Below are 25234 nucleotides of genomic sequence, written 5' to 3' on the forward strand. Positions count from 1 at the left end.
GCTCAGCAATTCAGCATTCCCACGCATCACATTTTCCTCAGGAAATGCATTGTCTAGTTTTTCTTATTTTTATTCCGTACGTTTTTTGGCTCTGCGTAACTTCTGCATACTTTCAGCTATTGAGACCATTCAACTATTAAAATGTTTGTTTCGTTCAGCTAACGATTGGACTTCTTCAAGTTTTTTTTGTACCATTTATACTTTTTAAAATATTAAGCTTTTAGACACTTTTTTTAACATTGAAGTCAATGAGAACATGCTTTTTACCGCTTCAAATCACACATGCTGCCAAAAGTTTCAGCTCCTTCATACTTTCACTTACAGACACCAAACAAACTTTAAAACGGTCACAAAATATTCAGCTATCCAAACATGACTTTTCAGATTGATATGTTTTACGTTTTTTGTGAAAAAGCAATTTACGTTTAGTTTTTCAGAAAATTTTATCGATTATAATGTAATCCTATGGAGGTGATTTAGAGGGTGTCATGTGATCACTAGAGTGGAGATCATTGAAAAGAAAATTATCTTTAAAAAAGGGGAAACAAATTGCTCTCACGCCCACAAGATCTACTTGTCATACACAATTTATATATCAAAACGTAGGTATTTTTGTCTGGTTTCGGCAATGTGATCAGTTTTGTGATACGCATTTTATTTTTAGTTTGTGGAGCTTCTAAAGGACAAGAGCGCCAAAATTTCTCTCATTGACTGTAATGTTAAAACGTCTAAAAAATTTCCCAGCAAAGCGCACAAAGACACTCTTTTTTAAATCGCTGACATGCCCACATTTTTAAGTTTATCAACATCAATTTTATACCGATTCGTTCACAAAAGCCTTGTGTTTCAAACGGTGAAGTCGCTGTATCGATCGCATGTACGGTTGTGGATTTATTAAGGTTTGTTTGAAGGCGTAATTCATGTATTTGGTCTGTGAATTAAAAGGCGTTTGTAATGGTATTTCTTTCCATAAATAGCTTTCCTTACCTCAGTGCAATATTCCTCCTCACTGACCTGGGGAGAAAACCTCTTGAGGGGGGAGGGGCGACCAGGAAGTCAGGATACTCTCTACTTTGCAGATAGAGAAAGGAGCTGTGTGTCCTAAAGATCGTGTAGTGGTTATGGTGAATTGGCTTTGGTACGGGCTCAGCTATTCAGCATTCCCACTCGCATTTTCCTCAGGAAATGCATTGTCTAGTTCTTCTTTTTAATTTTAATTTTATTCCTTACATTTTTTGGCTCTGCGTAACTTCTGCATACTTTCAGCTATTGAGACCATTCAACTTTTAAAATGTTCATCTCATTCAGCTAACGATGGGACTTCTTCAAGTTTTTTTGTACAATTTATACTTTTTAAAATTTCTCTTATTGACTGTAATGTTAAAAAGTCTAAAAAATTTCCCAGCAAAACGCACAAAGACACTCTTTTTTAAATCGCTGACATGCCCACATTTTTAAGTTTATCAACATACATTTTATACCGATTTGTTCACAAAAGCCTTGTGTTTCAAACGGTGAAGTCGATGTATCGATCGCATGTACGATTGTGGATTTATTTGTTTGAAGGCTTCAATAACTGATTTGGTGTGCGGATTAAAGTGTTTCTAATGGTATTTTAGAAACTGTTGGGGATTTATTAAGGCTTGTTTGAAGGGTTCTCAAAATCATTAGGTGTGGGGATTAAAGGGGTTGTAAAGGTAAAAAAAAATCCCTAAATAGCTTTCTTTACCTCAGTGCAGTCCTCCTCCCTTACCTCATGTGGAGAAAGCCTCTTGAGGGGGGAGGGGCGACCAGGCAAGTCAGGACACTCTCTATATTGCAGATAGAGAAAGGAGCTGTGTGATATTAGGCTTTATAAGTACTGAAGGAACACTGCTTGTATGTCCTAAAGATACTGTAGTGGTTATGGTGAATGGCTTTTGTGCGGGCTCAGCAATTCAGCATTCCCACGCATTTTCCTCAGGAAATGCATTTTCTAGTTATTCTTATTATTCCATACCTTTTTTGGCTGTGCGTAACTTCTGCATAATTTCAGCTATTGAGACTGTTCAACTATTAAAATGTTCAGCTCTTTCAGCTAATGATGGGACTTCTTCAACTTTTTTTGTACTATTTATACTTTTTAAAATATTACGCTTTTAGTCACTTTTTTTAACATTGAAGTCAATGAGAACATGCTTCAAATCTTTAAAACATTCTACCGCTACGAAAAGTTTCAGCTCATTCATACTTTCACCTACAGATGCCAAACAAACTTTAAAACGTTCACAAAATATTCAGCTATCCAGCTTTGACTTTTCAGTTTGATATCTTTTACAGTTTTTGTGAAAAGGCAGTTTAAGTTTAGTGATTTTTTTCAGAAAATTTTATTGATTATACAGTGTTTCTATGGGGCTGGTTTAGAGTGGATGATATCATTAGAGCAAAGAGCTTTAAAAAAAAAAATATCTTTATAAAGGGGGAACAAATTGCTCTCACAAGATCTACTTGTCATACACAATTTTGTCATACGCCTTTTACTTTTTACTGGATGAGTTTCCAAATGACAAGAGTTCCACACTTTCTTCCATTGACTGTCATGTAAAAAATTGTTCAGATTTCCCACCGAAACGCACAGAGAACCTCTTTTTTAAATCGCTGACATGGCCACATTTTTAAGTTTATCAACATAAATTTTATACCGATACGTTCACAAAGGCTGTGTGTCTCGAACGGTGAAGTCGCTGTTTCGATAGCATGTACTGTTGTGGATTTATTAAGGCTTGTTTGAAGGGTTCTCAAAATCATTAGGTGTGGGGATTAAAGGGGTTGTAAAGATAAAAAAAATCCCTAAATAGCTTCCTTTACCTCAGTGCAGTCCTCCTTCACATACCTGGTGTGGAGAAAGCCTCTTGAGGGTGGAGGGGCGAGCAGGCAAGTCAGGGCACTCTCTACTTTGCAGATAGAGCCCTAACGATGGTTTAGTGCAGGGATATGCAATTAGCGGACCTCCAGATGTTGCAAAACTACAAATCCCATCATGCCTCTGCCTCTGGGTGTCATGCTTGTGGCTGTCAGAGCCTTGCTATGCCTCATGGGATTTGTAGTTCTGCAACAGCTGGAGGTCCGCTAATTGCATATCCCCGGTTTAGTGGTTATGGTAAAATGGCTTTGGTGTGGGCTTAGCAATTCAGCTATTCAGCATTCCCACGCATTTTCTGCAGGAAATGCATTTTCTAGTTTTTATTATTATACAAGATTTATATAGCGGCAACAGTTTGCGCATTTATGGCTATTCCCATTTTTTTTCTTTGGAAGCTTTGGTAGAACATAATTTGATACCTATGCATTTTTGTGGTTTCTGAACTAAAATATTTGTAAAATATGCAGTTTGTTTGTTTTCATTCATTTTCATTTGGGAAAAAAAGGAATCCCAAGTTTGTAAATCTTGTGTGAAAGAATTTATAAATAAACCCCTTAGTCTTAAAGTGGAGTTCCACCCGTTTATTAAAAGTTGTCAGCTACAAAAAGTGTTGCTGCTGACTTTTAATAAACAGACACTCACCTGTCCCACAGGCCAAAGATGCGGCCGCCGGTAGCCTCACTCCTCACCGTGGTGATGTCATAGCAACTGTGGGCACCCGACCATGACAGCTTATGGTTTCACGGCCGGGCGCGGACTACGAATGTGAAAGTCACGCTTCACTCTGCTATTGGCCTGTTAATCTTCTGGGACCTGTGATGTGTCCCAGAAGATTGCAGTGAGGGAAGGGCCATCTAGGGGGAGAGGAGTCACCAAATGTGCATGTAAGGGGCGAGGAGTGCTTAAAGTGGACGTTCCACTTTTGGGTGGAATTTTGCTTTAACTTTAACCACTTGCAGACCAGCCCCGTCATTATACTGCGGCAGGTCGCCAAGATCCCGCGAACCATCGCAGCTGTACGTTGGTCCCTTTTAAGCGGGATAGTAGGTGGAAGCGGGCATTAGAGGCAGAACAGGGACGTATGTGTATGTGTGTAAGCACACAAATCCCTGTTCTGTGAGGAGAGGCAGATTGTGAGTTCCTAATAGCTAGGAACCACGATCTGTAATTTCCTCTAGGTCGGTCGCCCCCCCCCACAGTTAGAAACACACCTAGGGAACACAATTAACCGCCACCTAGTGTTAACCCCTTCCCTGCCAGTGAATTTTTTACAGTAATCAGTGCATTTTTATAGCACTGATCGCTGTATAAATGTCAATGGTCCCAAAAATGTGTCCGATGTGTCTGCCATAATGTCGCAGTTCCAATAAAAAGCACAGGTCACCATTACTAGTAAAAAAAAAATGATAAAAATGCTATAAATCTATCCCCTATTTTGTAGACGCTATAACTTTTGCACAAACCAATCAATATACGCGTATTGCGATTTTTATTACCACAAATATGTAGAAGAATACATATCGGCCTAAACTAAGAAAAAAATATATACAGCAACGTGCGAACGCTCAATTGTCAGTTAAAGCGACGCAGTGCCGAATCCTACAAAATGGCTCGGTCATTGAGCAGCCAATTCTACTGGGGCTGAAGTGGTTAAGATTAGTGCCAGCACTGCTATTTTTATTTTTTATTTTATTTATTTATTTTTTGGTCAGGATTCCTCCCAATAAGCTTGTTGGTAAGAAGATCCATAGGAAAACTGCCTTGAAGACAAAGAAAGATGGATCAGCATTTAAGAGCAGTCTTGTGAAGAGGATACTTAGTCTTCATGCCAAAATGCAACTGTCTAAGAACGCTTCCACTGATGCTGAAAAATCGTAAGCTTTTGTGGTTGTGGTTTTCTTTTTTCCTGCTGAAACTCAAAATTAACATATGTTTTTTTTTTTTTTCCATGTTGAATGATGTTGTAGCTAACACAGGGTTAACACTGACATTTAAACTATATGTTCACCTTCAAGGGGAAATTCACACTGCAGCGCCAAGCAGCAGAAACAAATCACTGCTTTGGCACTCTTTGTTGCCGGCTGCGCTAGGGGGAAGTGTGGTGCACGTTTTATTGCATTGCATTGCTCTTTTTTTTTTTTTTTTTTTTTTTGTATGAGCGTTATTTGAAGTATACAAAATTTACACTTCATTTACTGCAATGTCTGACAACTCGCTGCCTGACATTGCAGTGCGATCCATTTTATCGCATTACTAGGATGTGTTGCAGTGTGAACCATTGTTTCTTGTGTGTCCTTGCGGTGACAGATGCATGGTAAAAATCTTGGTCACTGCACATAGTATGAATTGGCACTGAAGAGAAAAATAATAAATGCAAGAGCCTGCAAAGCATTGCACCCATGGATTGTGGGTGCAGTGTCAGGCTCCTGCAGACACGTTCCTTAGCTTTCTACCTGTACCTGTGTACAGGCTTTCTGTTAGAAAACTGGAGGACTTGTGAATTCTGAGTGTGCTGATCAGCATGCTTATAGTCCATTGAGAGCTACAAGCTATCTGCCACAGTAGCATGCAGGACTTGTTGTTCATTCATTACCAGAGCCTCACACAGCCACGCCAATTTTAAATGTGAAAGCAGCTGCTGGGGAGAAGAATCCTTGCCCCAAATGTCGGTGTAACATGTTCCAAGGATAAACTTGGCTTTTTAATCTGTTTATATTTTGCCTCCAACATAAAATGAAAAAAATCCTTTATCTTTATTACATCCCTTATTTTAGACACACTGATTACATAACTAGGTCTCTGTTTTTCTCCTAGCAGTGCACGCATAGCATGGCCGGTGAGAGAAGCCAGAAGGGTTTTGTACATAGCTGCTGAGTGCTCCTGTCAAAAGTCCTTAGCTCTGATGCAAGCAGTGGACTGGCTCCTGGGAGAAGTTATACAAATATTAAAATGTCTTAATGGGCAGACGTCAATCTTGAGGAGTGGGAGTTCCTAGGCAAAACCACTCTTGGTAACGCATGACACTAAGCCCTTATTTTGAATGAGCTAAAATCCTCACCATCATTTGGGGTTGATAAAGCTCAAGGATGAACACTCACAATGGGTAAAGAAGGTAGTGTAGAAGAATCCAGAGGACAGTCTTGTGCTGTTAAAATATAATTTGTGTGTATCGAACATACAGTATATACGTGGCACTTGGCTAGATTGTTTACAATTCAGGGATATAGTTATATCATTTATGCAAAGAAGCAGATTAACATATCCCTTATTGATACAAGCCAAACCCACTTATGTGAACCCTCTTGGCATCCACAACTGTGTGAATTTCAGGAAGAAAGTGTCATTATTTAGCCATGACAAACTCACTTGGAGTCTCCCAAAAATGTTTACGGCTTAAGGACCGCCGCACGGCTTTTTACATCGACAGAATGGCAGGGCTGGGCAAATGGGCATACAGGTACGTCCCCTTTAATTTGCCACCGTGTGGACATGTGCGCAGCATGCACATGACTGTGCCCGTGGACTCAATGTCTGCCGGTGTCCTGCGATCGGGTCACAGAGCTGAAGAACGGGGAGATGTCAGTGTAAACACAACATCTCCCCATTTTTCCTAGTGACATGTCACTGATCGTCTGTTCCCTGTCATTGGGAACAGCGATCAGTGACATGTCACTCATAGCCACGCCCTCTAACAGTTAGAATCACTCCCAAGGACACACTTGACCCCTTCAGCGCCCCCTAGAGGTTAACCCCTTCGCTGCCAGTGTGATGTTTACAGTAATCGGTGCATTTTAATAACATATGGTCCCAAAATGGTGTCAAAAGTGTCCTCCATAATTAAGCAGTCATGATAAAAATTACTGATCACCGCCATTACTAGTAAAAAAAAAATATCTATTAATAAAAATGCCATAAAACGATCCCCTATAACTTTTGCGCAAACCAATCAATAAACATTTATTGCGTTGTTTTTTTTTTTTTTTTACCAACAATATGTAGAAGAATACATATCGGCCTAAACTAAGGGGAAAAAAATGTTTTAGATATTTTTTGTGGACATTTATTATAGCAACAAGTAAAAAATATTGTTTTTTTCTTCAAAATTGTCATTTATTTTTGTTTATAGCGCAAGAAATAAAAACCACAGAGGTGATCAAATGCCACCAAAAGAAAGCTCCATTTGTGGGAAAAAAATATGTCAATTGTTTGGGAGCCACGTCGAACGGCCGTGCAATTGTCAGTTAAAGTGCCAAATCGCAAAAAGTGACCTGGTCTTTGGCCAGCCAGCCAAATGGTTTGGGGCTTAAGTGGTTAAAGCAGTTCTTCAAACTAGAAATTTAAAATGAAAAGTCAGAAGCTACAAATACTGTAGCTGCTGCCTTTTAATAATAGGACACTTATATGTCCATGGATCCAGCACTGTCCTCCCCCGAGCCTGCTCTTTAGTCACCTTATAGGTCCAGGCGCTGGCATGTTTACTTTGGAAAGTCGGCTTGTTGCAACACCCACTGCGCATGCGCGAGCCGTGCTGCATTTTGTAAATAGTCCCACGGCTTTTTGTGACCTTTGATCTGTCCCCCCAAGGCTGCGGTTGAAGGGGGTGCTGTGATTCTACTGGAAGTTGGAACAGATACCTGTGCCAAAATTGGAGGAGGGGGGTGGAGGCAGACAAGCGGAATGTCCCATTTTGGGTGAAGTTCCACTTTAAACTAATGTTCACTGTGTATTGCGAGTACAAGGACTATAAAAAAAAAACCACTACTATTGCTGTGAATTAAATGTTTAACCTTAGAATTAATTTATGAAACAAATCAGAAAGAATCCTAACCGGCTTTGATCCGGTGGCGGTGTGTCAATATCAATTTAGTATTAAATTAACACAAATAAAACAGAATAATGCTCATTCATGTTACAAACCCATTTCCCATATAATAGAAAACCCCAAGTAAAAATATATATATTTTTTTTAACATGTTTCAGTTTAAAGAAAGTCTTCCTCTGAAGGGCTTGTGGATATTCATCCCCAGCTTACTCTTAAGTACACCTACAGTATCTCACAAAAGTGAGTACACCCCTCACATTTTTGAAAATATTTTATTATATGTTTTCATGTGAAGAAATTACTCTTTGCTACAATGTAAAGTAAAGAGTGTACAGCTTGTATAACAGTAAATTTGCTGTTCCCTCAAAATAACTCAACACAGTCATTAACCACTTAAGACCCAGACCAAAATGCAGCTAAACGATCTTGCCCCTTTTTGCGATTCGGCACTGCGTCGCTATAACAGACAATTGCGTGGTCGTGCAACGTGGCTCCCAAATAAAATTGGCGTCCTTTTTTTCCCACAAATAGAGCTTTCCTTTGGTGGTATTTGATCACCTCTGCGGTTTTTATTTTTTGCGCTATATACAAAAATAGAGCGACGATTTTGAAAAAAATGCAATATTTTTTACTTTTTGCTATAATAAATATCCCCCAAAAACATATAAAAAAAAATGTCCTCAGTTTAGGCCGATACGTATTCTTCGACCTATTTTTGGTAAAAAAAATATCGCAATACGCGTTTATCGGTTGGTTTGCGCAAAATGTATAGCGTTTACAAAATAGGGGATAGGTTTATTGCATTTGTTTTATTTTTTTCTTACTACTAATGGCGGCGATCAGCAATTTTTTTTTTTCACGACTGCGACATTATGGCGGACAGTTTTGACACATTTTTGGGACCATTGTCATTTTCACAGCAAAAAATGCATTTAAAATGCATTGTTTATTGTGAAAAATACAATTGCAGTTTGGGAGTTAACCACAGGGGGCGCTGATGGGGTTATGTGTGACCTCAAGTGTGTTTCCAACTGTAGGGGGGTGTGGCTGTAGGTGTGACATCATCGATTGTGTCCCCCTATAAAATGGATCACACGATCGATGACGCCGCCACAGTGAAGAACAGGGAAGCCGTGTTTACACACGGCTCTCCCCGTTCTTAAGCTCTGGGGACCGATCGCGGAACTCCAGCGGTGATCGGGTCTGCGAGTCCCGCGGTCATGGTCACGGATCTTCGGACCGGGTCGCGGGCGCGCGCCTGCGACCCCACGGCTGGGCTTAAAGGACAACGTACATATACGTTGATGTGCCCAGCGGTTCCATTCTGCCGACGTATGTCGGCGTGAAGGGGTCCTTAAGTGCTCAATGTCTAAACCGCTGGCAACCCCTAAATGAAAATGTCCAAATTGGGCCAAGAGTGTCAATATTTTGTGTGGCCACCATTATTTTCCAGTACTGCCTTAACCCTCATGGGCATGGCGTTCACCAGAGCTTCATAGGTTGCCACTGGAATCCTCTTCCACTCCACCATGATTACATCACAGAGCTGGTGGATGGTAGAGACCTTGCGCTCCTCCACATTCCATTTGAGGATGCCCCATAGATGCTCAATAGGGTTTAGGTATGGTGATGCTTGGCAATTTTATGCAGTGTGCCACGAATGGTCTGAGCACTGACAGGCTGACCCCACACCCCTTCAACCTCTGCAGCAATGCTGGCAGCACTCAAATGTCTATTTCCCAAAGACAACCTCTGCATATGATGCTGAGCAAGTGCACTCAAGGCGAGGCCTGTTCTGAGTGGAACCTGTCCTGTTAAACCGATGTATGGTCTGCAGCTCAGTTTAAGGGTCTTGGCAATATTCTTATAGCCTTAGACATCTTTCTGTAGAGCAACAATTCTTTTTTTCAGATCCTCAGAGTTCTTTGCCATGAGGTGCCATGTTGAACTTCCAGTGACCAGTATGAGAGAGTGTGAGCGATAACACCAAATTTAACACACCTGTTCTTCATTCACACCTTAAACCTTGTAACACTAATGGGTCACATTAGGAGGGAAAAAGGCTAATTGATGAAAATGTGTAAATAGGATAGGTGGCGCTGCCAAAGTGTACACCTACTGTGATATGACCCTGGAGGTATACTGCCTAACCAGGGATGGGTGTCAGAGATAGCCCCAAGATGGGTGCCTGGATGTCCAATGGACCAGCAAGGCCGAGGAGGAGTATTCCAAATGTCCCAGATGAGCTAATGAGTCTAGGCTTGAGATGGCCGTCAGCTACACTTAGGTGCTCTACTGATGAGTCGCATAAGCTGAGTCTAAAGAAAATGTGCTGCTAGACAGTGGTTACCAAGTATCGATGTGTCCCTCATAAACAAACAAGGACCTGGCCCTAAAAATATGTGTTAGCAGAAAGCAAAAAGATATGTATGTACCAATAGTGTGGGGACACAGATAAATTATCAAAATGCAATCCAGCCCGGCATCAGTACTGCAACTATACTGTAACCACATATGATGCAGAAATTATGTACATTCCATGCTGCTAAAGTCAATAAAATGAAATGCAAAAATACATGGAAACAAAAAGTGCAAATGACAACTAGAGTCCATCCATGTCCACTAGTCCTTAGATATAAGGAAAACCATATGCAATATATGGAAGAGTCTTAATATAGCGGAGTGTGGCAGATGGGGTGCTCCTACGACAGAATTTGACGTGATCCCGGTGCTCCCCTCAAGGTTCCCCACTCACCAGAACGAAGCCCCCTCTTGGGGTAGCATGCATATATCGGGGAATCCTGTAGCTCCTGGTCCACTCCACTGCTTCCTCTCTCTTCCAAATCGCTATATGGGCTGTGAACGTTCCCAGTATTTTAATTTCTTAGTTCCTCAGGAAAGAAAAAATCGGGGGCTCCAATAGTGTGATATAGCATGAGACCTTGGTTGCTTAAAAATCTCTATTTATTAAAATGATACCATGCATTAGCCTACTGAAGGCAAGCCGCTGCAGAAAATACAAACAGTAACAATGTCCCCGAGTCACACCTGGCAGGGGTGTGCAACCGTTACAAAAGTAAAAATAATAGTAAGTTAAAAAAGATAAACAAAGCAAAACAAAAATGCGGGCCGTGGTCTGCTGAGAGCCATGCTCGTAGCTGCTAAAGCCGGCGTGAGAGCAGCGCTAGTTGGCTTGTCTCAGAGACCAAAGACCAGCATGTGCTTGCTTGGTGGTGGCGTGCGTTCCAGCCGGACCACCTGACGTACACCCGGAAGTGACATAGCACGTGACGTAGCCTGACGTACGTTTCGAAAATATTGATCGTCTTCTGAGGCATGTCAGTGTTGCGTCTGCTGGTATAATTTATGGGAGTCGCCAAGCCGCAACGGACCACCCACCCAGGGACTCGTCCAATGGTTGTACCCTAATGTCGATCCTCGATTACTGATAGGATGGGATAAATGCATGTGGAAATTACCCCTGGAATTAAATAGTCGCGGCCTGGCGTAGCCCATGAATATACCTAAGTGACAGAACTAGAAAAAGGCTGTAAGTTGACTATGTATACAGCGGATCGCTATATGGTGGCATGTTTTATATATAAGTAAAAAATATATAAGTATTAACAACATTCCACTAAGGATGTGACCAATTGCATACTATGAGAATCATAGATGTATTAGTACCATAAGAGCAAAGGTGACAGCTGGCATTATACTAAAAACAAACCCAGTACCGTAGTACCCTAGTGTAAAGGATACAATATATGTCTGAAATGTCTGCCCTCTGGTTAATCATATATAAGAGGTAGGCTAAGTATTAAAAATGACTCAGGAACCATGAGAGTGCCAGGGAGCCCTAAACCGAAATAGGGGCTAAAATGCCTATAGTAAAGTATAAGTAGCTAATAAATGTGACCATATGTATATCAAAGATCCACTGGACTAGTGGTATGGTGTACAACATAAATACTAATAATAGTGACCGTGATAATGTCAGATATAATGTAGAATAAACCAATGTGATAACCCTACATAACCAGCATAAATGTGGTGTAAGATACATGCTAAGGCTAAAAAACCTTATTCAGCATAAATATATGCATATCAGCATGTAAATCAATAAATGTGAAAACCAAAATCTAAACATGCTAAGGTAACAAAGAAACAGCAGTGTCGCAAAATGAAACGAGCTGGATCTATCGGTTGGGGACACTAGTGCCACATGGCCTTAATGTGGACATAGATCTTAATTGTTTTCTGGCTAACCCCTAGTGACCCCTGTGTGAAGACGTTTTCGGCATCTTCACACATGTTAATTTCTTACTACCGTTTTGTCTCCAGTGTCCTTTCTCTCTAACAGAATAGGTCTATCTTTACATTTAGTACGGCACTCTATGTCACGCCTTACGAGGCTTTATTTCTTTCACAACCATTTACTTAATTTATTATTCGTAATAGGAATGTTCACATTCTGGTTTCCACATTTATTGATGTACATGCAGATATGCATATATTTATGCTGAATAGGGTTTTTAGCCTTAGCATGTTTAGATTTTGGTTTTCACATTTATTGATTTACATGCTGATATGCATATATTTATGCTGAATAAGGTTTTTTAGCCTTAGCATGTATCTTACACCACATTTATGCTGGTTATGTAGGGTTATCACATTGGTTTATTCTACATTATATCTGACATTATCACGGTCACTATTATTAGTATTTATGTTGTACACCATACCACTAGTCCAGTGGATCTTTGATATACATATGGTCACATTTATTAGCTACTTATACTTTACTATAGGCATTTTAGCCCCTATTTCGGTTTAGGGCTCCCTGGCACTCTCATGGTTCCTGAGTCATTTTTAATACTTAGCCTACCTCTTATATATGATTAACCAGAGGGCAGACATTTCAGACATATATTGTATCCTTTACACTAGGGTACTACGGTACTGGGTTTGTTTTTAGTATAATGCCAGCTGTCACCTTTGCTCTTATGGTACTAATACATCTATGATTCTCATAGTATGCAATTGGTCACATCCTTAGTGGAATGTTGTTAATACTTATATATTTTTTACTTATATATAAAACATGCCACCATATAGCGATCCGCTGTATACATAGTCAACTTACAGCCTTTTTCTAGTTCTGTCACTTAGGTATATTCATGGGCTACGCCAGGCCGCGACTATTTAATTCCAGGGGTAATTTCCACATGCATTTATCCCATCCTATCAGTAATCGAGGATCGACATTAGGGTACAACCATTGGACGAGTCCCTGGGTGGGTGGTCCGTTGCGGCTTGGCGACTCCCATAAATTATACCAGCAGACGCAACACTGACATGCCTCAGAAGACGATCAATATTTTCGAAACGTACGTCAGGCTACGTCACGTGCTACGTCACTTCCGGGTGTACGTCAGGTGGTCCGGCTGGAACGCACGCCACCACCAAGCAAGCACACGCTGGTCTTTGGTCTCTGAGACAAGCCAACTAGCGCTGCTCTCACGCCGGCTTTAGCAGCTACGAGCACGGCTCTCAGCAGACCACGGCCCGCATTTTTGTTTTGCTTTGTTTATCTTTTTTAACTTACTATTATTTTTACTTTTGTAACGGTTGCACACCCCTGCCAGGTGTGACTCGGGGACATTGTTACTGTTTGTATTTTCTGCAGCGGCTTGCCTTCAGTAGGCTACTGCATGGTATCATTTTAATAAATAGAGATTTTTTAAGCAACCAAGGTCTCATGCTATATCACACTATTGGAGCCCCCGATTTTTTCTTTCCTGAGGAACTAAGAAATTAAAATACTGGGAACGTTCACAGCCCATATAGCGATTTGGAAGAGAGAGGAAGCAGTGGAGTGGACCAGGAGCTACAGGATTCCCCGATATATGCATGCTACCCCAAGAGGGGGCTTCGTTCTGGTGAGTGGGGAACCTTGAGGGGAGCACCGGGATCACGTCGAATTCTGTCGTAGGAGCACCCCATCTGCCACACTCCGCTATATTAAGACTCTTCCATATATTGCATATGGTTTTCCTTATATCTAAGGACTAGTGGACATGGATGGACTCTAGTTGTCATTTGCACTTTTTGTTTCCATGTATTTTTGCATTTCATTTTATTGACTTTAGCAGCATGGAATGTACATAATTTCTGCATCATATGTGGTTACAGTATAGTTGCAGTACTGATGCCGGGCTGGATTGCATTTTGATAATTTATCTGTGTCCCCACACTATTGGTACATACATATCTTTTTGCTTTCTGCTAACACATATTTTTAGGGCCAGGTCCGTGTTTGTTTATGAGGGACACATCGATACTTGGTAACCACTGTCTAGCAGCACATTTTCTTTAGACTCAGCTTATGCGACTCATCAGTAGAGCACCTAAGTGTAGCTGACGGCCATCTCAAGCCTAGACTCATTAGCTCATCTGGGACATTTGGAATACTCCTCCTCGGCCTTGCTGGTCCATTGGACATCCAGGCACCCATCTTGGGGCTATCTCTGACACCCATCCCTGGTTAGGCAGTATACCTCCAGGGTCATATCACAGTAGGTGTACACTTTGGCAGCGCCACCTATCCTATTTACACATTTTCATCATACTCCTGCCCCTTAGGGGACAGTTTTTTAGGAAGGCAGCAGCCTATAACCTCATATATCCTAGCGCAGGTTTTCATACATTTTCCAAAAAGGCTAATTGGACCCAATTTGGAAATTTTCACTTAGGGGTGTACTCATTTTTTCTTTTTCATTTTTCACTTATAGCTTTTAGAGTTTGTAAAAGACCACCCCCCCCCCCCATATATTTTCTGAAAGCACCTGACCAGTAGAATAAAAAGAAGGGGCTACTGACTTCTAAGGTCCCATCATATTTGCGCAAATGTTTATCAAAATTATATTTTTGCTAAAAATCCACTAAAATCATGATTAGCAAATAAATACACAGCAAATATTACAAAATCCCTACTAAATATAAAAGCGTAACCTATATTGAGTTGATAAAAACATTTTTTTTTTATTTTACATTGTGCCTTTTTGCGATATGGTGATAATTGAACAGACGCAAAATTGCAAATATGCATATTTCTCTTTCCCTTATAGCTTTCAGAATTTGTGAAAGACCCCCAAATCATATATTTTCTGAAAACATTTTCTGAAAACATATGATCTCTAGAATAAAAAGAAGATGCTACTGATTTTTTAGACTCTGTGATATTTACACAAACCAAAACATATACACTAAACCATTATTAGCAGCTAAAAACAGCTCATTTAAAAAAAAATGCTAAACCCTACTAAATATAAAAGCTTAACCTGTATTAAGTTAAAAAATATTGGTAAATTTTAAATTGCGCCTTTTTTGCAAAATGGTGAAAATCGAATGTAGCCCAAAAGAATTTATTTTTCACCTACAGCTTTTAGAGTTTGTAAAAGACCCCCCAAACCATATATTTTCTGAAAACATATGACCTCTGGAATAAAACGGTTCTACAGGTTCTATTTTTTTAGGCCCCGGAGTCTTTGCGTAAAGTTTATCAAAACAATATTTTTGCTAAAAATACACTAAAACCATTATTGGCAGATAAAAACAATTTTACAAAATGCATGCTAAATTCGAATAAAATATAAAATCTTAACCTGTATGGAGTTAATACATTACCAATTTGTAATATTTTACATTGCGTCCCTTTGCAAAATGGTTAAAATTGAACGTATGCAAAAATGTAAATATACAAATTTCTTTCGAAATCTGAAGGTTTTCATGTTTCCCTTACAGTATTCAGAATTTGTGAAAGACCCCCCCCCCCCCCCCCCCAAACCATAACTTTTCTGAAAGCATAGGACCAGTAGAATAAAAAGGTGCTACTGATTTTTAAGGCCCCACGATATTTGTGTAAATGTTTACCAGAGCAATATTTTTGCTAAAAATACACTAAAATCATTAGTAGCAGATACAAACAGCAAATTTTACAAAATCCTTCCGATCGGTGCATACAGTGCGTCACTAGTTGCCGATAGAAGCCGAACGTCATTGCGCAGGCGCCGTATAGAGCCGACTCGCAGTCCGGCTTCTTTCGGCAACTAGTGACGCGCTGTATGCGCCGGTCGGAAGGATGTCAATCACTTAGGAACGCCCACATACCCGGAAGCCGCGGTGAAAATAAGGTATGTGCTGCACTGAAAAAAAAAAAACAGCCGATTGTCATTCTGACAACTCGGCTGAATGTCATGTTAAAAATGTTTTTTTGGGGTGAACCCCAGCTTTAAGACCTGGACCATTATGCAGGTTAACGACCTTGCCCCTTTTTGCGATTCGGCATTGCGTCGCTTTAACTGACAATTGCGCGGTCGTGCAACGTGGCTCCCAAACAAAATTTGCGTTCTATTTTTTCCCACAAATAGAGTTTTCTTTTGGTGGTATTTTATCACCTCTGCGTTTTTTTTGCGCTATAAACAAAAATAGAGCGACAATTTTGAAAAAAAAATCATTTTTTTTTACTTTTTTCTATAATAAATATCCCCAAAAAAAGATATACATTTTTTTTCCTCATTTTAGGCTAATATGTATTTTTCTACCTATTTTTGGTTAAAAAAATATGCAATAATCGTTTATCGATTTGGTTTGCGCAAAATTTATAGCGTTTACAAAATAGGGGATAGTTTTATTGCATTTTTATGAATAATTATTATTTTTTTACTACTAATGTCCGCGATCAGCGATTTTTTTTTTTTGTGACTGCGAAATTATGGCGGACACATCGGACAATTTTGACACATTTTTGGGACCATTGTCATTTTCACAGCGAAAAGTGCTATAAAAATGCACAGGTTACTGCGAAAATGACAATTGCAGATTAGGAGTTAACCAATAGGGGGCGCTGTAGGGGATACGTGTGACCTAATATGTGTTTCTAACTGTAAGGGGGCGGGGCTGGACGTGTGACGTCAGTGATCATCTTTCCCTATATCAGGGAACAGACTATAACTGGCATTGCCACAGTGAAGAACGGGGAAGGTGTGTTTACACACAACTCTCCCCGTTGTTCAGCTCCTGTGACCGATCGTGGGACACCGGCGGCGATCGGATCTGCGGGTCCCGCAGGCGCGGTCACCGTGCTTAGGACCGGGTCCTAGGCGCACGCGCGACCCACAGCTGGGCACTTAGAGGACGTACTCATACGTGATTGTGCCCAGCCGTGCCATTCTGCCAACGTAAATCGGCGTTAGGCGGTCCTTAAGTGGTTAACCTGTATTGAGTTAATAAATAACAAATATTTGTGAAATGGTGAAAATTGGATGTACGCAAGTTTATCACAAATTCTGAATGCTGCAAGTGAAAAAGGAAAAACTCCAGATTTTCAAAGAGACTCCCCAAACCATACGTTTTCTGAGCACACATGGCCAGTAGAATAGAAAGAAGGTGCTACTAATATTTGAGGCAGCGCAATATTTTCCCAAATATTTAGCTAAACAATATTTTCGCATAAACACAACATAACCTGCTAAATTACTACTAAAGCATTGTTCACATCAATTACTACTAAAGCGTATGCCCATGGAGGGCCATGTTTACCCGCATAGGGATTCACAGGTGTTCCGTGCATCTCCATACAGGCAGTTCCATTTATGTCAATTTGGATGCAAAGGCTGTACAGGCATAGCTCCTGCTTCCAATCTGACATCCGTGTGGGTACATGACCCCGAATGCAGGCAATGTGAGCTCAGAGACATGCATGTAGACCTACATGGATGTAAAATTGGGAGCAACGGCTCTGTTCGTGCAGTTGCTGCATCCCAAATTACATCAAAGGGGACTGCCTGCACAGAGATGCATGGAACACCAGTGCATCCCTGTAAAGGTACGCTGAATATGCTCTGTGTGAACAAGGTCTTAGGTCCCTTTTACACAAGCAGACAGATCAGGTCTGCCTGTCCGTTATTCAGGCAGGCCCAATCGGACCACCCATTGTTCTCTATGGAGAGGCTGATGTAAATGGCCATGTGTCCGTTTACCCCTGCCTGCATCCGATCCTGTCTAGTCCGCTAAAAACGGGTGCATGGGGATCAAATCCGATGGAAATGGACAGGCGGTTTGTTTCCATCTGACTGCCCCATAGAGTACAGCGGCTGTGTCTGCTCTGCATTAGCAGATGCAGATTTGTCATCCACCTGCTCAGTGGGGATTTTTTTTTTAATCCACATGATTAATTTCTGAGGCTCTAATTAGCTTTAAAACGTTTGGTCTCGTAGCGCAGAGCACTGCACTTTACTAGAATGAATAAGGAATCTGTATAGAGATTCCTAAATTCCTTCATAGAATTACAGTCTGATACATAGTAACACTTGCGGTTACTATATATTAGCTGTCAGTGGGAGATATAGGAGCGACAAGTAGTAATCCTATAGGGGGGCTTGGTAAACACATGTTTACCAAGCCCCAATTTCACTCCTCCCTGCTATCCCCAGCTTTTCAGATCACCACAGATCAATGTGGCCAGCATTTGCAGGCTACGGGAGGGGAAGGAGGGATGCTGACAAAAAAGGGATGGATCTGGGGGGTGGGGGCTGGTATGGGGTGATTTGACTGGCGGGGGGATGCATCTGGACCCCCCCAAGCCCCATGCGGCAGTGGAGGGATGCCGACTTCTAAAGGTAGCTGCAGGGGATCCCTTTGCAGGGGGAGGGTCTGATCAGGTGGAGGGGGGGTTATCAGTGCTGGGGGGGGGAGAAAAGGGATAAAGGAGAGTGGGGGAGCTAGTATAGGTGGAAGGGAGCAGTGGCAGGGGACAGGAAAGAGGGGGCATGGAGGGGGAGGGGCGGGCGGTCACATGTCGGGTTAATAACTCTGATCAGTTGGTTGTAATTCTCTGATCAGAATTATAGAAATGTTAAGCAGAGTCTACTGAACATTTCTGATAAGCTTATGGTCACTGAAGTGAGCTTATAGGAGAGGGAGAAAGGAGGGCCCTATGGACTTGGCCACCTTCAGGCACTTCTGTAGCTACGGCATACGGACCTGGCAGTGAAAGGGTTAATGGCTGTGTGTTGTGTTATTTTAAGGGGACAGCAAATTTACACTGTTATACAAGCGGTACAATCACTATTTTAAATTGTAGCAAAGTGGTGCATAGTCAGGTTGAAAGAAGACACAAGTCCATCAAGCTCAACCAAAAACAATAAAAATGCAATCCCATATACACAAACCTACACCCACAGTTGATCCAGAGGATGCTCCTATTTACTACAGCAGGGGAATAAGTTCCTTCCAGATCCCCCGAGATGCAATCAGATTTTCCCTAGATCAACTTTACCTATAAATGTTAGTACCCAGTTATATTGTGTACTGTTATGAAAGAAATTCAGGCCTTTTTTAAAGCAATCGACTGAGCTGGCCAGAACCACCTTTTGGAGGGAGACTATTCCATATTTTCACAGCTCTTACTGTGAAGAAACCTTTCCTCTGTGTCATCTGTCATCTGTGGTGACCTTAAAGTGAATAACTCAACACCAAGTTCACGATATGGACCACTTATGTATTTGTACATGTTGATCATATCCCCCCTTAAAGTGATTCTAAAGGCTTGTTTTGTTTTTTGTTTTTTTAAATAACAAACATAACATACGTATTTATCAGCGTATACCGCGCACTATTTTGCCCTGAAAATCAGGGCAAAATCGTGGGTGCGCGATATACGCCGATACCCGCTTTCCCGCGCCGAGTTTGAATACTGCGCCGGCATATACCGAGCGCAGTACACTCGTGAATAGTCGGCAATGCTCGGCTACTCTCGCGCTCACGTCCTGGACGTACAGGACTTGAGCGCGAGAGTAGCCGAGCATTGCCCACTATACGCGAGTGTACTGCGCTCGGTATATGCTGGCGCAGTATTCAAATACGGTGCAGGAAAGCGAGGATCGAGCGGGGAGGACGCCGCAGAAGGACGCCGGACCCGACGAAGAGGACACCCGAAGCCGCAGACGGACGCCAGACCCGATGAGGCCGCCGATGGACGCCGTGCAAGACATCAAAACTGTAAGTACAAAAATCTTTTTTTACAGGAATGTCAGGTCCACTTTAGGGGGTGCGCGCTATAGGCCGGAGCGCACAATACCCCGATAAATACGGTACTCATCTCCACTGTGCGGCAAATTTTGCACAGAGTGGCCCCAAACTTCCTCTCTGGGGTACCTCAGCAGCTCTTGCGACTTCTCCCCGCATCAGATAATCCCCTAGGAGAAGCAATCTCCCGGGGGGGTTACCTTGCGGGCGTGCTCCCAAATCCAGCATTTGAGTCCATAGACACGAATGCCAAAAAGATGGGGGTGGATTGGATCTGCTGTAACGTGACCAACATCCCTAACTTGGGTATATTACAAATATTTCCCCTAGTAACCGGGACTTTTTAGGCAGTTTGTGAGACACTCTCCTGTATAAAAGTTATTCGATAATTTTATTAGCAAATATCAAAAGTAACAAACATATATTTATAAAAAACATACTAATAGGGCCGTTATACAGATCACTTACAGATAACTTGAGATGCATATATTGAATACTCCAAGTGTACAAAACCATATGCATTTGAAATCCTACGCGTTATGGAGTATAATAAACTACTCCTTCAGGGATAATCTGATATGCAATTTATGTGTTAGTGATAATCTAAAATACAAAAAAAAATATGTGTGTAACATTATACATCCAATAAAGAATCTTATCCACATAGTGGCAACAGATGAAAACATAGCAAGAGCGTGGTCTACATATATTCATGTACTTACATGTCCAATAGTATGGCAGGGTCCTGAAATAAGAAATGGCCAGATTCGCCAGGAGAAGAAAATAGATAGCATGAAGTTTAAAAAATTACTCCTTGGTCACGTGGGCAGTGAATGCAGTGCTCGCCTATTCGCCAAACTGGGACCGTATCAGCAAAGAGACTAAAGATGTAAAAAACAGCAATATAAAAATCTAGAGCTCTAAAAATTGGGAGCCTTGTTTAAGCATCTATAGATCCTCATATGATGAGGTTGAAGCTGGGGCTTATAATAATGTTATATACATCTAATAAAGAATAAAAAGACAAAATTAGTATCTCAGAAAATGCTGTATAGGCAGAGTCTAGGAAAACTCACAATCCTTCAATGGTTTATTCCATGGACAGAGTGTAAAGCCCATGGATAAAGAAAAAATAGGATTTTTAACCACTTGACCACTGGGCACTTAAACACCCTTCCTAACCAGACCAATTTTCAGCTTTCGGTGCTCTTACATTTTGAATGACAATAACTCAGTCATACAACACTCTAACCAAATGAAATTTTTGTATTTTTTTCCCCACAAATAGAGCTTTCTTTTGGTGGTATTTGATCACGAACGAAAATGTTGTAAAAAAAATGAATTCTTCTTCATTTCTATCATAACATTTTGCAAAAAAGTAAATTTTCCTCATAAATTTGGCCTAAAATGTATACTGCTACATATTTTTGGTAAAAAAAAAAAAAAAATTGGGAAATTATTTAGTCTGGGTGAAAGTTATAGGGTCTACAAGCTATGGTACCAATTTCTGAAAATTGAACAATTTGATCACACCTGAATACTGACAGCTTCTCTCATTTCTTGAGACCCTAACAAGCCAGTAAAGTACAAATACCCCCCAAATGACCCCTTTTTGGAAAGTAGACATTCCAAGGTAGTTAGTAAGAGGCATAGTTAGTTTTTTGAAGTTGTCATTTGTTCCCACAATTCTTTGCAAAATTAGGATTTTTTTTCCCCACACCATATTGTCATTATAACAGGTTATTTCTCTCACCTGGCATGTATATTCCACAAATGACACCACAAAATATATTCTGCTGCTCCTCCTGAGTATGGCGATACCACATGTGTGAGACTTTTACACAGCGTGGCCACATACAGAGGCCCAACACCGAAGTAGCAACTTCAAGCATTCTAGGAGCATAAATTAAACATCTAATCTCTCAACCACCTATTACAATTTTGAAGGCCCTGGAGCACCAGGACAATGGAAACGCCCACAAAGTGACCCCATTTTGGAAAGCTAACACCCCAACGTATAATCTATGAGGCATAATGAGTCTTTTGAACAGTTCATTTTTTTGCCAATGTTTTTGGAAAATGTGGGAAAAAAATGAAAATGCATTTTTTTTACACAAAGCTGTCCATTTATAGGATATTTCCAACACATAGCATGTACATAGCAAAAATGACACCCCAAAATATATTCTCCTGCTCCTCCTGAGTATGGTGATACCACATGTGTGAGACTTTTACATAGCGTGGCCACATAGAGACCCAACATCCAAGAAGCACCATCAGGTGTTGTAGGGACACAAATTACACATCCAATTTCCTTACAATCTATCACATTTTTGAAGGCCCTTCATATTTCTAACACAGCATGTACATACCAAGAATTACACCCTAAAATACATTCTGCTGAGTAATGGGTAAAAAAAAAGGATTACCTGTGGTTTTAGTAGTGCAATTGTCCACAGGAGGAGAGCCCTGATCCAGGCAGCAGGCAGGGACGTGGTCAGCGACAGTGAATGGAATTGTCCAGGCAGCAATATTGTCCATAGTCGGTACAGGCAGGGATACTGTCCATATATAGTCCAGGGCCAGTGCAAGTAGAAACATTGCCAGCAGTGCCAAAATATTGGTCCTGGTAGTAAGCAGGAACATGGTCCAAGTAGCAGGCCAGGAAAGAATGGGGACAGGGGTAGAGGCTTCTCCCACCCAAATCTCTTTGAAGCCTCCGGGCAACCAGACCCTAATCTGGGAATGAGAAAACTAAAAATTGTGTTTTTTCATCCAGAAAAACAATTCTGGAGCCCCTCACATATGTGAGACCCCTGTGTTCCCACTAGCATAGCAGGGTAAAAGATCAATCCAAGGGGCAGGCAAAAAGCGTGGTCAAAACAGTCCAGGGTCAGTTCCAGAGCGGGCAGAAGTAGGTACAGTTTAGTGTTAGGCAGAAGCGTAGTCGTATAACAGGCCAGGGTCAGTTCCAGAGCAGGCAGAGTAGGTACAGTTTATCGTTAGGCAGAAGAGTAGTCGTATAACAGGCCAGGGTCAGTTCCAGAGCAGGCAGAGTAGGTACAGTTTATCGTTAGGCAGAAGAGTAGTCGTATAACAAGCCAGGGTCAGTTCTGAAGCAGGCAGCGGTATGTACAGTGGCATAAGAGGTGTGGCGGTAAATGACAATTACGTTTACCATTCTTTCCTAATAATGTAGAAAAGAATGGTAACGGCGGAAACATTGACTCAAACAAAGGCCTGGTTGGGAAGGACAATCAGGGCAATAATATATAGTGTCTTTTCTAGTTCCTGCTTTGGTGCACACCCGGCATCTCTTCTGACGTTTTCGGCCTGACGCATGCGGGGGGATTTTCTCAATATAGTGTCGCTCATGGAGTCTGCTCACGCAATCAGATCGAATGCCATCTGGTGAGTCTTCAGGGTACAAAAGGGAGGAGAAAATTTCTTCTTGGTAATAAAGATAAGATAAGGGGGTCCTTGTAGATTTATGGTAAATAACAAGTGTTGTAAATGGCCAAACTGAAAAGATATATGGAGACCTTTTTGTACCAATAGCGGCTTTTTCTTGTGGGAAGGTATGGTTCGAGCATCTGATCATTGAAATAGACTCCCCCCATGAACAAATTATAGTCTTGAACACATGCCGGTTTTTGGACAGGGCCGTTTCTTTTGGGGATTTCCACGTAGGTGTCATTATGTATCGTTGAGAGCATGTGTACGTTTCGTTTGTCCCTCCACCGGAGAGCCAAAACTTCTTCATTCCGCAAAGACGCCGTCTCCCCTTTTTGCAGTCTTTCCATAATGAGCCTTTGCGGGAAACCCTTCCTATTGGGTCGCACTGTACCACATGCTGGAGTGCCCATCCGGTGAAGGTTGCGGAAGAGGGGCAAGCTAGTATAGAAATTATCCACATAAAGGTGGTAACCCTTTCCAAGGAGTGGATATACAAGATCCCAAACAATCTTTCCGCTGGCTCCGATATATTCTGGACATTCAGGGGGCTGCAGTTGGGTGTCCTTCCCTTCGTACACCCGGAAGGCGTAGACATACCCCGTGACCCGATCACACAGCCTGTAGAACTTAACCCCATATCGGGCCCTTTTGTTTGGGATAAACTGCTTGATGCCAAGCCTGCCTGTGAAGTGGACCAATGACTCATCCACGGAAATATTTTGGTCGGGGACAAATAACTGGGGAAATTTCTCTGAGAAAAAATTTAGAAGTGGCCGAATTTTAAATAATTTGTCATGTGATGGGTCATTTCGGGGAGGGCACTGGGCGTTGTCATTGTAATGGAGGAAACGCATTATCATGTGGTATCTGGTTCTTGACATAGTGGATGAAAAGACTGGCATGTGGTGGATGGGTTTTTTGGACCAATATGAGTATGATTCATTTTTTTTTGAGAGCCCCATGTTGAACGTTGGGCCTAAAAATAATTTAAATTCCTCCACTGTCAATGCTTTCCATTCATAGGGACGGGCGTAACTTGAATCAGGGTTGTCTCTTATGAATTGCTGTGCATGGAGGTTGCACTGGGCCACGATGGAGGATAATAGGTCTTGGGTAAAAACTAAATAAAAAAAATCAATAGGGGCAAAGTTCTCTGTGTTCACCTTAACACCTGGCTGGGCGGTGAAAGGGGGGATGTTTGCTGCTCCGGAATTGGGGGGAAGCCACGTAGGGTTTTCAAGGGCATAGGGAAGGCTGGCATGGGTCCTAACCCTTTGGGGCTGAGATGACACTCTGCTAGTTATTGGCCTTTGCTGCAGTGGTACTTCATTTCTCCTGGATGGTACTGAGCTGCTAGTTGATGCCACTGTATTTCTGGTGGATGGCCGCGAGCTGCTGGTTGATGCCACAGCGCTACTTGTGGTAGCCTGCTGCCCCATGTCAGAACGCCTTAGTTTCATGGGCACACTTTGCTCTTCCTCTGAATCTGTAGAAGACCGACTGCTTCCAACCGGTTCATATTCTGAATCAGAGAGCTCCCCGCTGCACTCGTCGGTCAAGCACATATGTTCGTATGCCTGCTGAGTGGTAAAAAACTTTTTTGCCATACTGGTGACTGTGGGCTGTGGTGACAAACTATGGTAGGGAAACTGGAACAGATATGGCTGCACTGATGGGTGCTGATGAGATGAGGCTGGTCTAATGTGTGCACTGATGGGTACTGAGGGTGCACTGATGGGAACTGATGAGGGTGCACTGATTATCTACCACTGATATGCACTGATAAGGCGGCGGTGATGAGGATCCACTGATGAGCACTCACTTATGGGCACTCTAGTGGCACTGATGAGTGCTGTAGTGGTGCAGATGAGCACTATAGTGGCGCTGATGTGGTACTGATGGCACTAATGTGGCACTGATGGCACCGATGGGCACTGTAGTGACACTGGGCACGGTAGTGGCAC

At 41.8% G+C, this 25234-nt stretch overlaps 1 protein-coding gene across 6 annotated transcripts in view; it reads left to right on the forward strand.

Annotated features, from left to right (window-relative positions):
• The window catches only part of CENPT (centromere protein T), an 803389-nt gene that overhangs the window by 603883 nt on the left and 174272 nt on the right, over positions 1-25234 (forward strand). For 5 of the 6 annotated variants that reach the window (XM_040328753.1, XM_040328757.1, XM_040328752.1 and 2 more), the window contains one exon: positions 4615-4776. The exons of the other annotated variant lie outside the window; for it this stretch is intronic. In XM_040328753.1, coding sequence (XP_040184687.1) covers positions 4615-4776 — 162 coding nt within the window. The remainder of the gene's footprint in view (positions 1-4614; positions 4777-25234) is intronic. 6 annotated transcript variants of the gene reach the window in all.

The sequence above is a fragment of the Rana temporaria genome, chromosome 11 (genome assembly GCF_905171775.1).
Source record: "Rana temporaria chromosome 11, aRanTem1.1, whole genome shotgun sequence".
NCBI lineage: Eukaryota > Metazoa > Chordata > Amphibia > Anura > Ranidae > Rana > Rana temporaria.